Genomic DNA, 14,480 nt, shown 5'->3' on the forward strand with positions numbered 1-14,480 from the left:
TTTATTGACACTTTTATTATGAAAATAAGACAGTTTAAAGATGTTCTTCAATCATGCATGGAAGCTGATGAACACTCTCTGCTACACCTGCAACACAGTTCGGATGTCTGGATGCAATAACACAGTGAAGAAGTGCCGCAAATGTGTATATGGCAGATGTACACAATCTATGTGGCTCCCAGGCAAGAGCATGACTGTAGGGCCTCTGTGTATGAGGGCCAGTGTGTGTGTGTGTGTGTGTGTGTGTCTGTATGTATGTATGTATGTATGTATGTATGTAGGTAGGTAACAAGTTGCGTCTTTCTGAAGTGTGACCATGATCACTTGGCTTCCTGGGCTTTTTTGGCGTTCTGTTTCTCCTTCGCCTGGTAAAAAAAAAAACATTTCAGTGAGCGCACTTCGTTTAAACATGAATGAAAAAAATATTTCTTCAATCACCATTCACCAAAACACAATTATCAATTCTCTTTGACATCCCTTCTGCGTAGGACTTTATAAAACTAGAGTCCTACGCAGAACACACAACCTCATCAAGGACAGCACACATCCACAACACTCATTATTCACACTCCTACCGTCAGGCAGACGCTACAGGAGTTTGAAGTCCAGGACCACAAGGCTGGCAAACAGCTTTTACCCACAGGCCATCAGGCTTCTCAACGAAGCACTCGCACACACCGCACGCAACACACGTACACAATCATAGCACTTTATTTATTTATTTGTATTATTTACTTGTATTAATGTCTCTTCTGTTGTTGTTGCTTAATTTATTGGTATATATGTTTATGTGTTTATGTTTCTTATGTTCTTATTCTTTCATTTGTTTTCTTTCTTTTCTTGGGAGAATGAACAGAATAAGATTTTCATTGCATAGTATAACTGCTGTTTTACTAGGCATATGACAATAAAACTCTCTTGAATCTTGAATCTTCAAAACTGTGTCAATAACCAATTCTATGAGTGTTCTTCCAATAATATATTGTTTTAAAAATGTTAACAATGAGAATGTGTTGAAAAGTCTGTGAAACAACATTCACCTTCTCCACCAAAGGTATTAACTGCTGGTGCTCTGCCAGTGTCTTCAATAACTCCATAATGAAGGGAAGATAGTTGTGCTTTCTTCGAATGTTTTCAATCTGTAAGAATAAACAGGAATCCAGGGGGAAAGGCAGGTGATAATACAAAATCAACGGTCGTAAACACAACAAAATCAAACCTCTGCGGTAAGGCAGATTTCCTCAATTTTATTTGTGATCAAACATACATCTGGGGAAAATACGTTTCTCCTTACAAAGATAGGAACAGTCCAGAATTTTTAAGGCAGCTTGATTAAAACTAAGAGACAGATGTAAAACAAATCCAGAAAAGCACCATTTGAGCAAGGGATGTGATGTCACCTCTGTGAACGACCACATATCTTGTCGACTATCTTTTTAGCTTCCCCTCGTGAGCAAACAATGGTTACTAAAGAGCAAAAGGGAGTGTTACTGCAGCTGGAACTAACTGATGCGTCACAACAGTCGGTAGATCCGAAATCAGAGGAGAAGTCATTCACGGAGGTAGGCTGTCCCAACTGAACGAGTCGTATACAGCCAGGAAATAATGTTCTACAAGCCTACCAATCATGGCCTTACCGGTCAGATTGAGCATTTTTTGGAGGTGCATGTCACGTTGGGAGCAGAGACTGAACAAAGAACCTGAAACCTGCGAAATTAAACAAATTGTGTACTTGAGAGCCGTGAGGCATACAAGTGCACTAAAGGTCAAAATACATGCACTGAAAAAAGAAAAAAAAAACAAAACGAGTGTACATGTTGGTTGGTTGGTTTCACAGATGCTGTTCCCCCTTGAATTACAATGCCAAGTCGACCGCGATTAGTGGATTTCTGTATATTTTTGTAGTTAAAGCACAGAAAATGTTCACGATTTTCTAAATACGGGTTTTAATGTTATTACAGCCCTGTTTGTAGACATGCCATAGCACCCCACTAGTCATCTTCACACGACAGTATTATTCTTTACATCACATTGCGCAGGCTAAGGGATCACTGCAGGGACGCTATCTGCCACTAGCATAGCAAGCTACCGAACTAACTAGTTAGCCTCTCCAATTTACTTATTCTAAACTTAAGAACGTATTTCAAACTGAGTGGGGAAGAAAGATAAAGAAGTCAGAAAATTACCACTTCCACACGGAATGAGAGGAGGACCTTTTTTTCCCCATTCATTCAATCTCAGCTATGGCATATCGGCTCTGCTGGCTCAGGAGCCAGTCTCCATGCAGTGTGAAAAGTAATGTAATCCAACATCATGTCTCATAACATTACTGATGCCTAGTGACCAGAATACTATACACATATAACTTGTCTTTCAATATCTGACTAATAATAGGCCATAGTCAACCTCGAAACAGCAATCATTTATGAATTAAATATTTTTTGAAAAACAATGATATTAGTGAAGTGAAACTGGACAAATTTCAGACATATTTGCAAATGGTGATTAATGACAATTTCTAAACTACAATGAATCAGATCACACATGTTACTATTTGACAGCCCTGGCTTTTTTATTTTGTTTTACATTCTGTTTCTCTTGGTTACAATAACCCTACCTTAACAATTGTGGACTGCCCATAGCTTTGTAAGGCAGTAAACTTATCAAATCAGCAGAGGATCAAATACTTTGGTACCAACCTTATATCTTTTAAGTTTCTGATTTTCCTCCTCAATAAGAAGCTGGTACTTGGCAATCTCTGACTGAATGGAGCTTAGAAAGGTGCTGCTCTGATCTGTGTCCATTGGCTCATCCTGGAAAGCAAAAAAAAAGAAGAGGTTTATACCTATCAAGATTAGATGAAGTTCTTCGTGATTACAATGCTGGTTCAATAACTTGTCTTCTTACACCTGTCCTACAAGGAAGCGCAATGTAAAACTCAAGTGAAAGAGGCCAAAATATGACCTCATCTGCTCGGTACTATAAAACTGCTTTGCGTCAGAGCAAACATACGATAAAAAAAAAACCTGTCCTGCATTTCTTCACTCTAGGTTGACTGAAAGCAGTAGAAGCTAAAAACTGTTTCTGCTGACGTTCAGTGCTTGAGGCTTTCACATCGCATGTATTGATTGTCGTCAGCATGACTAAGCAAGATGAGATTGTGTATGACAGAAACAGAGAACATTTCAGACAACACCCAGTGGCGATACTGACTATGAATTACACCAGATTAAACATTTCCATTACCAGAAAAAGGTTAGTTAAACAACAATTTTAAGAGCAGAGTGACCGAGCCACCTCGTGTGGAATATTTTGTTCAATGTCACATTGAACGAAATTGACATTTGGCAGCAAAAAATGGCATTTTGCAATTATTGACTGGATTTGGGGGGGATTAATGATTTAAATTAGGGATGCACCGATCAGGGTTTTATGCTGTGATTCCGATAATCCATGAGTGAGATTGGCCGATACCGATCATATGGATTAACTGTACATACCATTCATCATAAATAAATTGAAATATTATAATTGATACACAATTCCAAGGGCCCCTGGCCCTCTATTTGTGGGAAACCATTTTTGTACTATTTGACACAAACCTGAATTTGCTTTGATGCCTGTTTTGGGGTACTACAAATACATGGGAAATAAACTGTTCAATAACTGGAAATCTGTCCTGCTCAACTTAAAACAGAATAAATTCAGTGTCCAGGTTGCAGGGGTCTCCAACTTTCATCACTGTTAGAGCTGCCAGCTATATGGGTTTTATTTATGAGTGCAACATTTAAATTGTACAGTACTTTATTTACCAAGCAGATCTCCACTCAAACAGCGTGGCATCGACTTTATGCTTTTTGTGCTCATTCGTCATTATATAAAAATGCATAAAATCTGAATTCAACAAAAACTAGTAAGAGTTGAAGCAAATATTCTTTGACCCTTTGTGAGTTACTAAAAATCAGCCTGTGAGCTAGAAGTCCCGTGATGGTGTCAACATCATAAGGCTAGAGACAGTATGTCATTCAGTGTTCATTAAACAACCACACATAAATAGTGTTTTGAGGACAATACATAATTAGTATAACAATTAGTATAAGTAACGTTGTTCAGTGACACTTGAAAAAGTTAGTACGTACCCCATGAACATAATATCCACTTGTGACTTCCCCGTGGGACAAAAACAAGATCCGACCTAACCGCATTGCTTGTTTGTTTTAAAAACAAAACGTCACTGTGGTAAAAGTCACATTTGAAGTCTGAAGACCAGAAGCTAGGCGGATAACGCTGGCTAGCTAGTCGCCGCCAATGCAGAGTACAGCCAGTGACAGCTAGGCATACCGTGTAAACAAAGATGCAAGAATATCCGACCGAAGATAGGTTTGGTAACACGCTGGCATCAATTGGTGTAGCCGGTGTCAAGCTTAATGTGAGATGCGTCATTTTGTTGGCAGCCCTACGTGACACAGCAGATGTGTAGTACTAGCTGCTGCACGCCGATCGGGTTTTGTGATCGGCTTTTAAACGTGTTTATCGGCATGATAATATGAACTGGAAATCTCACATTAAAAATATACAACATAAAGTGGCAAGAAATACCTCAATACTAAAAGCTAAATTTGGTCTGGATTAAAAATCACTCTATACACTCTATTGTATTGTATTCCTTGTAAATACCGATATTACCATATCTAACTTATTGTGTGGAGATATGGGGGAATAACTATATACAGTAGGTACACTTCACTCACTAACAATGCTACAAAAAAGGGCAGTTAGGCTAATCCATAATGCCTCTTCTAGAGAACATCCAAACCCTTTATTCCTAAAATCACAATTATTCAAATTTGCCGACTTGGTAAACTTTCAAACAGCTACAATTATCAAAAAGCAAACAATAACCTATTGCCCAAAAACGTAAAACAATACTTCAACAAGAGAGGAGAAACATGACCTTAGGGAAAAAATTTTACTTGAAACACTTAAATGCACGGACAACGTTAAAAACCTTCAGCATTTCAGTATATGGAATCAACTATGGAACAGACTGAATAAGGAACTCAAACAATGCACTGAAATGAGCGATATGAAGAAACAGTACAAGGACGATACATACAATACATACAATGCCAAGTCTAATCGCTCTTACGTTGACCGCCAACTCTTCATTTCTGGTGAGTACATTGTCTCACTCATTACCAAACTTGTTCTGTCAGATGTTAACTCTTTTATCAGGTATTATGTATTTGTCATTATCATTAAGTCTGCTAAACAGTAAGTGTATATCCCTTGACTGTCATTGCCTTGTCACCTTCCTATGTATTCACAATTGGCAAAGACTACATTTGGAAAACAGGAGGTGAACAAATGAATTGCAACGGATGTGAAACGGATGAGGGGTAGGATTAAATAAGCTTTGCTAAATCCTCCTCATTTTTGGACATGTGGAACTGTAAACGGTTGTGTTACAGGTGTAACTTGTATGCATGTTCAAAATGAAATTACCATACGCAGATCATGTGTTTTTTTAGGGAAATCGGCCGATATCAATCGGTGGCCGATCGATCGGCGCATCCCTAATTTAAATAAATAAGCATGAGTTGCAAACCTAAATATAACGGTTTGAAAAAATTACGTTCTCTTCAAGCTCCAACTGTTTTGCTCTCTCACCTCAGTAAGCTGAGTCTGAAGCTCTGCAATCTTCCTCTCATATATCATTTTTCGGTCTGACACGATGGCCATTAGGTTGAAACGAATCTCTCCTTCACTGTACCTGAAAAGAAAGCCCTCTCAGTTACTCAAAGGAAAATGTAATAGTGTCACATTAAACAATACCAATTAATTAAATAAATGGTTGAAGGAAATGTACATTTAATGTAATATGAAATATTGTTCAGCATCAATCAATCAATCGGCAATAATTAGAAGATTATACAGTAATCCCTCTTTTTTCGCAGTTAATTTGTTCCAGACCTGATTATGTACAAGTGACGTAGGATGCGTTATTTAAAAATCAAATATTTTCACAGGTTTACAACCTTCTAAATTACATTTTTTAACATTATTGGAGACATCTAGACATGAAATAACACCCCTATAGTCACCTTTACACTCATATTAATCAATATAGTAGACATAAGAGAAAATAAGCCATTTTAGACAGTTCCATTGATCGGGGAGCACAGTGTATGCGTGTGTGTGTTGGGTGGGGGTTTAAAGCTGACACAGTAGCCGGTGTTATGGCTTAGTTTGCCCGTTGTGAGTTAATTGGAACCTGCTATAAAACCCTGCTGTTGCGGCGATCAAGTCTAGTGAGGCAGATTTGCCGTTTAGGCAACAATTTGATAAAACTAGCATAAATATACATATTTTTAGATGAATAGGCCGTATTCAACTACAAAAAAAGCCACAAAATTCAAAGTGTGAAGTGGTGAGGGATTACTGTACAACTTTTTTATGGCCACACACATATCATTTATATTGAATGAAAGTATATAGTAATACAGTAAAGTCATTCACTTTTGTATTCTTTTTTCAATGACTGGTCGGACAGCGCTGATCCAATCATCTTGGTTGCACACACCTGGTGAAAAAAAAATAATCAGAAACAATTAAATCAGATTGAAGTTGTAAGTTGTTCATAAACAGCTGAGGTTTACTTACACTCACGGGCATGAATGACAATTTTTTTGATGATTTGAGTTATTTTTACAAATTGGTTGCACAAGTTTCAATTTATTTGCGATTTTCTGTAATCCACACAGCACCAAATATACACATCCAGTCTAAAATGTCCATCCATCCATCTTCCATGCCACTTATCCTCACTAGGGTCGCGGGTATGCTGGAGCCTATCCCAACTGACTTTGTTTTTTTTTTTTTTTTTGTGACTGACTTTGGGCGAGAGGCGGGGTACACCCTGGACTGGTCGCCAGCCAATTGCAGCAGTCTAAAATGTGTACACCCCAAAACTTAAGCAACCACTTTATTAAATACCATAGAAATACCATAGAAGGATAGAACTGAAAGTAGTTGGTGTACAGCTTATATAGCGGTGTACATTTACTGACCTCAGAAAATAACAACACAGCCATTATTGTCTACACAGCTGGCAACACAAGTGAGTACACCTCACCTGACCTGACCTGACTGGACTATACAAATGTGTATGATGGATTACCCGGTTTTTAGTTACCATAATTTCCGGTGTATAACCGCAACGTTTTTCTTAAACTTTGAACCCTGTGGCTTATACAGCGGTACGGCTAATTTATGGCCATGTTCTAATCTTGTGACATCTGTTTACTTCAGAACTACTACTAATCGTGAGTCAGTGAGGAAAGAGTAGCTCTTTCGTTAGCAGGAGTCAATCATGAGCTATGAGAAAACTGTCCACCTGAGGGAGGCTCCCTCTGGTGGACAGAAGCAGCTCAATGAATCATTGCAGCGCCCTGGCAGCCATGGCCAATGAAATGCTTTGCTGGGAATAAATGCATTATGGGAAATCGTTAAAATAGTTGTTTTTATATTCTAAACTTATATTGGTACTTGTATATTTCTTACCTACCTTTTAAGTATTAAGTTGCTGTGTGATGATTTTAGCGTTTTTTTTTGTTTTTTTTTTCTAAGATGACACCGTGAGACTGTTACATTGAGTAATGACCTCCTCCGATTTTGATAAGGTCGTTGTGAGTTTTCTCATAGCTCAGGATTGACTTCTGCCAAATAAAGAGCTACCTGTGTCTTTATGACGTGGACATGTGTGGCTTAAACACCGGTGCGTCTTACACAGCGGAAATTATGGTAAATGTGGTGCTTTATAGACAATTCTGTCATATCAGCCAATGGATATTCAACATAGAAAAGAGCAAGGAGGATTTGCAAAATAGAATTAGTAGTGTTTAGATCCTAAGCTATAAGAAGATTGGTAACATCCAAACACCCTGACCAACAGAACGGTGGCCGATCTCATATAGCGGATTTTCTGGTTGAACTCAGAAAAAGAGTGCATCTTCAGAAGTTGGCTTTAAAAAAAACAAGAAAGAAAAATAAGAAAAAAGAAAAGAAAATACACGAGGACTGCCAGTATTGCTGCAGAGGTTGAAGCAGCGGGAGGTCACGTTATCACTACTCAAAACACACACATTCTATTATAAAACAATATAGACATCATTTAAAAATTAAAAAAACAGTTGTTGCCCTCCCTCGCTCTATTGACGGCAACAGTGTTGCTTTTTGGCAGTGCTAATCTTTTTGAACTCCTCATAATGCTCCGTAACTGTTACTTACCTGTTTTGTGTAAAATACACCGGCCGGGATAGCACCATTTTTTAGCCTAAGTGGAATAATATGAAATAATACACCCCCTTTTATGTGAAAACGCACTGAGCATAAAGACGAGAACCGAACTTGACAAAGTAAGTTGATAACTGCCGTCGCGGTACCATTTAACTCTTTAATTTAGCTTTTGTTGAGCTGCGTCTCGAGCACAAAGCCTGGGTATGTTGAGCCACTTTTGCATTATCCCCCTCCCCCGGTGAGGACATCTTTATGTCCAACAAAATTATGTTTGCATGCTTACCGAGGTCAATTGGTCCTTCTCGAAGTCCATCCAACTCATAAAGTCGACCATTTACAGGAACATAACTCACAAAGTGAAATGCATCCTCGTCCTTTGCAGAGGACTTTGCATCAAACTCAAACATTTGTTGCCTGCAAATACAAAAAAGGGAAAATATTTATTCAGTAAATACCAACAATAACATTTTTTCTACCAGACAAACTTTTATCCCTGCGGGGGAATTCAGTTTTCACTCTGTGTATACTTTGTTGTAGCCAAGGAGAGATGTCAGAGTGAAAGGGTACACAAACAGGGTTATGCTGACACTGAGACTGTGGGTCTCGATCATCTGGAAGCAGACTCGGATCTCTTCAACAATATGCCCGCAACGTAGACCTGACACGATAACACATTTTGCTGGTCAATAACTGTGCTAAAATTTATCGACGATAATTTCTACCTTTTTTTTTTTTTTTTTTAAACCATATCATTTGGTTTATTCAATGATGATTTTGTCATGTCACATTTGTGCCACTAGATGGCACCCAAGCATCCTGTACCTGAGGTACAGAAGCCGCCTACTAGAACACTGACTAATCACGGGACCAATCCTACTCATGGTGTCAAAAGAACGACACACAGCAACGCAATAGGAGGATAAAAACAGACTAGACAGTGAGCTAAAATTAAATGTTGCTGAAATCTCCCAGGCAATTGCTACTGTTGGCTTTTCAGATGTTGGCGTTTCGACCATATTGAAAGGTTGCATTTCTTTAGAAATATAGCGCGTGACAATGAACGCACATCATTTTGTGATGTTTCGTTTAATATTTACTCTGCCGATCAAACGCCTCAGTAAGCGTTGACTGTTGGGAAGAAGGTTTTTCTTCACATCCACACTGGAACTGTGGCATTTGGCTTACAAACGATTACTTTTGTGCCTTCATTCATAATTGCGTCTGCTAGATAACTGCTCGCACTCTGTGTACGTAGCCCCCGCATCAACTACTGGGACAAAGAGCCTTAATAGGCTAGCTGAGAAGATGCTCGGTCTCTTCAGTGCTCATTTCATATGAAGCCAATGAACACAGACACATGCAGAGTGAACCCTCTTGTCATCCAGCTTGTGTATCACAGATGGAGTAGACACACATACACGTAAATGTCAATTTATCGACTCATAGTTATCGACCTGTTTTTTCTTTATCGTTCGATAAATCGATATTTCCATTATTGTGACAAGCCTACCGCAGTGGGACTCAAACTGTGACCTTCTGAAAGCCAAAACCTTCCAAAATTAGCTACTGCCAACCCAATTATTGAAGGTATGTAGTTAATGAGATTTCACACCAAAACCCAATCACAAACATAACCTCTGTACCCACCATCTAAAATGATGCTGGCAAATAACATAGTAGATTTACAAACTAAGTCAATCAAAAATACACTGTTCCATCTAATACATAAGCAGGAAGTTACCTGGCAAAGCTGTTGTGAACTTGTCTGATAACTTCTGAGTTGCTTAGAGCCAAACCTTTCATCTGAGGGGCAAACATGAATATCATGTTAGAAAGGGCTGTGCAATATATTTATTAATAAACTTTAAATAAAAAACAGGTTTCTGGCTTTCTAATAACTAAGCCATTAATTAAAGCATTTTATAAGTACTTGACAAGAAAATATGCTGCATCACTGATTTCAGGTGCGGAGGTCTACAAGTATATTGATTTAATCACCACTTGGCTATTACTACAAAGAAAATTGTGTTTTATTGAATAGTATGGCAAAAGCCATCCAAATCCCCAATTGGGAATCCTCGAGTTATATTAATATAGAATAGGAATAAACATACTGCAGCATCAAAACTCTGTGAAAACTCTCTGAACTCAGCGAGCGTGTCTCCAAGCAGCATGTCGGGATGGGAGCAGTTGAGCAAAACGCTGACAATTGCCTGGGTGGCACAAGCGTTGTTAATGACCTGAAATCACAGAGGTAAAATAAATTTCCATTAAAAGGGTGAGAACAGATATCTATCAGTCCCTACACAGCCTAATGATCATTATGTGAAGCAGCACAGGAAGTTTAGATAGGATTTAATTAAATACTAATGGAATGCTGTTCCAATTTGTTATTGCACTGTAGGTTCCTTATATACCAGTGGTGGCCAAAGTGTGGCCTGGGGGAGGTATTCTGGGCCGTGGCGTTTATTTTTTTTTTTGGCCCTCTGCATAATCTAAAAATAAAATTAATTATTAATGAACTATATTATTAGATATTACACTAATTTGCTTTGTTGCCTATAACAAAGCTAAGACGCTGATGTTTTGTTCAGATAGCTTAGCATATATTGACCTATAGTCGTCCCACGCTACATTGTGGATCACACATCGCGCCCTCACTCTATTGCGGACTTTCAAAATTTCTCCGATTATATCTACTATATTACTCCGGTTTCCTCCCACATTCCAAAAACATGCATGTTTGGTTAATTGACGACTCTAAATTGTCCATAGGTATGAATGTGAGTATGAATGATTGTTTGTCTATATGTGTCCTGCGATTGGCTGGCGACCAGTCCAGGGTGTACCCCGCCTGTCGCCCGTAGTCAGCTGGGATAGGCTCTAGCATACCCCCGCGACTAATGTACAAAATATATCTAAGTGGCCCCTGTATCCTTTACTTTTTCTGTATGCAGCCTCGGTGGAAAAAGTACACCTGCTGTATATACTACACGGGGATATTCACAGGAATCGGAATGTAGCCAATCAGATTTTTGTAACCGCCTACTACTATTTGCATCAGAAATAGAAAATAGATTAAAAATACATATTTCGAATTACATGTTGAATTGGAATTCATCAGATTTGGATCAATTAAGTAGCACGATCAATTATTTTATTTTATTTTTTTTTTTAATAATAATTTCATAAGCAAAATTTGATCCATCTTAGGGCCGGGTGATATGGACCAAAACTCGTATCCTGACATATTTAGGTTGAATATCGATATATATCCTGATATTTCCCGCATTATTTATGTAATTCTGTCCTGCAAAGTGAGTTCAGACAAAATCAAAGCCAAATTTGCGTATGAAGTTGTTAAAATAAATACTTAACATGAGGATGTTTTTTTAAAGGTTTAAAGCTTCATGAAAGATGCACATTAAAACAAATCTGATCTAAAAATACCCGCTAAAATAAAGTAGGTCATTCTCTTTTTGAAATAAATATAGAAAAAGTCAAAAATAATCTTTTTTATAACAAACCATTAGCTATGGTCAAATCCTCAGATAAAAAAGCACAAAAGAACAAAATATGAAGGAGTGCCCGGTTTAAGAGGAAACTTTAAAATGTCAACATTCAAAAATACTTTAAATTGAACAGTAGTATTTTTAGGTAAACATTCTTAGAAGACACAAGCATGTCCTTATTTTGTGCCAGGAACACCAGCCTGTCAACTGCATCAGGCTTAGCAACTGTTTGACTTCCTTTTACATTTGTGGTAGAGCTTGTCGTGCTAAATAATTGTGACTGCGAAGCTAGCTGGACATGGCGAGTCCATTGTTTTCAGCAAGTTTTTAAACCCGTTTTTTCCACTTATTGCAACAGCGACCATATCTTTAGCAGTGTGATTTTTTTTTTTTATGCTCTGAAGTTGAAGTACCTCCAAATTACTGAGCTATGAAGGAGTATTAGGGCCACATTCTGACTAATTATTCCACCACAGACGCTGTCGCTTCGACTGGGCAGCCGAGCTTCTGCTCCAACCCTCCTCCCTGAGGAGCTCACACACAGTGCCTAGAGATGAGGGAGATAGACCGCAAATCCAGTCTATATCGATATGAATTATATGGTTGTTTTTGATATCGTGCTTAAAGTAAATATGGATATATTTAAAATATCTATATATCGCCCAGCCTAATGCATCTACAAAAATACAATGGAACCTTGGTTAGCGTCATTAATTCACTCCAGAAAGTCCGACTCATAACTGAAAACCAAATAAATTTTTCCCATCAGAAATAATGTAAAACTAATTAATCTGTTCCAGAAAGCCAAAACCACATTTTTATTGTTTTGCAATTATGGGTTTACTTGCATAAAACAATTCTAAATACATAAAAATGATGAATGAAAGGTAGAAATGAATATTTAAGGTTACTTATACATTCATTGAAAATGTCATTCTTGACATGACTGTTCCCACTGACACGATGTAGCAGTGAGATCAACACAGTCAATAGTTTCTCACCTCAATAACCCCAAATAAAGCAAAAGAAAGTTACATGCCAGCATTTTCATAACAAAGGTGAAAAACACTACTGAATTCAAGAAATAACTCATGACAAAACAGGAAGGTGGCGTTGAAAAGGAAGGTGTTCTCTCACTTCTTCAATGAAGGTAAAAGTAACCTTAAATGCTCATTTATTCCTTTTGTTCATCATTTATATGCATTTAGAATTGTTTTACGCATGTAAAACTATAACTGCAAAACTATAAAAATGGTTTTGTGTTAATATTTTTGACAGTCAACCGCTGCTGATATCATAGACGGGTGACATAGCTGACTTCCGTTTACGGTTTCCATTCTGTTAGCAAGCTAAGAATGCTAACAAGTACGCTTTGTGATAAAAACACATCGAGAACATAGTTGGACACGCAGTGTATAAATAACGCGGCAAGTGTTATATTGTACACTAACCAAAAAACGTACACAGACTGAGGCAAAATGATGGGAGTAAATTTTCGATGTTAACCAAAAAACACACAAGCGGGGCGGATGCTAACTGAGGTTCCACTGTATAAGATTGTGCTGGTTTGGTTACTGAGAACCTTTTACATACTTGACACTTCGGTATATCTGCACCGGGGGTGTGAGATCATTTTTCACCAAGGTATTATGACATTGTGTTTTTCAATTTTATTTACTAATTTAACGTAGTGTTCATGTCACACAAAAATTAAAGATTCATTTGGTCTAATGAGTGCTACCATGAAGACAGACTCTTGTTGTTGTATGTACCTGTTTTGCAAAAAAGAGATGGTCAAGTCTTGAATCCTGTACAATTGATCCTGCTGGCTCTTCTCCTGCTTGCCACTTAAACAGGAAAATCAACCCATGGACAGGCCTGGAAGAGGATATGTAAATTAAACGACGCACCAATCAAAGTGCACAACAGAGTGACACACACTGATTGAACGTACTTCAGGTTGTCAAAGTTCTCTGGCTCCATACTCCATATCTCTTCAACTTGGGCACCTTTGCAGCCTAAGAAATGTAACAAAAGCATCGGAAATTCGAATCTTACAGGGAATATAGATGGATATAGACGCGTGTATGCCTTATCTGTTTAAAAACTGAGCAGTGATGAAATGTATGGTTCATTAGAGTAGGCTGGTTTTCACTCGCCGTTGTTTTGAACGCTGAGTAATGCTAGCAAATTAGCTTGCCTATTTTATGAATTCTGATCAGACCCGTCAAACTTTGCAGAAAAATATCATGCATACGCAACTGGACCGACTGTATTGCTTGTAAGTAGGTTTCATTCATGCAGTCGTTCAGCAAAACGCACAGGTAATTTTGATGTTGCCATTAGCTCAAGTGCAGCAGGCTAATAGACAGCTATATTACGATAAAATTGTTCGTTCAGTTTAGCTCAGAAACACTCACCAAATCCTTTTATCAGCTCCGTAAATACTCCGGGATCACTCTCCATAAGACACCACTCTCCCGCACTTCCAGCCATTATTTCTAATGTTATTTACTCAAGCGTACAAGGCGCATTTATTGAATGCAAACCTAGCTTACACAGTCAAGCTAATGTCACAGACTACACAGGAGGGAACCAGTGCGATGCGGGTGCGCTTGTTTTACTGCACGGCGTACACAGCCTAACAAGAACCTGTCTTGGCCGTTTCCT

General features: G+C 38.2%; 1 protein-coding gene across 1 annotated transcript; it reads right to left on the minus strand.

The window, feature by feature from the left end:
• Window positions 1-14,437, minus strand: uchl5 (ubiquitin carboxyl-terminal hydrolase L5). The gene is made up of 11 exons (XM_054790543.1): window positions 14,231-14,437; window positions 13,765-13,828; window positions 13,583-13,688; window positions 10,413-10,538; window positions 10,040-10,101; window positions 8,582-8,712; window positions 6,520-6,583; window positions 5,671-5,773; window positions 2,700-2,813; window positions 1,041-1,139; window positions 1-365 (listed from the first exon to the last, which is right to left on the minus strand). Exons 1-11 carry the CDS (start codon window positions 14,304-14,306, stop codon window positions 321-323), a joined length of 990 nt encoding a protein of 329 aa, XP_054646518.1. The 5' UTR covers window positions 14,307-14,437; the 3' UTR covers window positions 1-320.
• Between the last annotated feature and the right edge of the window lie 43 nt (window positions 14,438-14,480).

The sequence above is a fragment of the Dunckerocampus dactyliophorus genome, chromosome 10 (genome assembly GCF_027744805.1).
Source record: "Dunckerocampus dactyliophorus isolate RoL2022-P2 chromosome 10, RoL_Ddac_1.1, whole genome shotgun sequence".
Taxonomy (NCBI): Eukaryota; Metazoa; Chordata; class Actinopteri; order Syngnathiformes; family Syngnathidae; genus Dunckerocampus; species Dunckerocampus dactyliophorus.

Coding starts and splice junctions, on each gene's coding strand:
- uchl5 (XM_054790543.1), bottom strand. CDS start 14,306: ATGGCTGGAAGTGCGGGAGAGTGGTGTCTTATGGAGAGTGATCCCGGA. Junction 13,829..14,230: donor GGAGCTGATAAAAGGATTTG/GTGAGTGTTTCT, acceptor TACATTTCTTAG/GCTGCAAAGGTGCCCAAGTT. Junction 13,689..13,764: donor GAGAACTTTGACAACCTGAA/GTACGTTCAATC, acceptor ATCCTCTTCCAG/GCCTGTCCATGGGTTGATTT.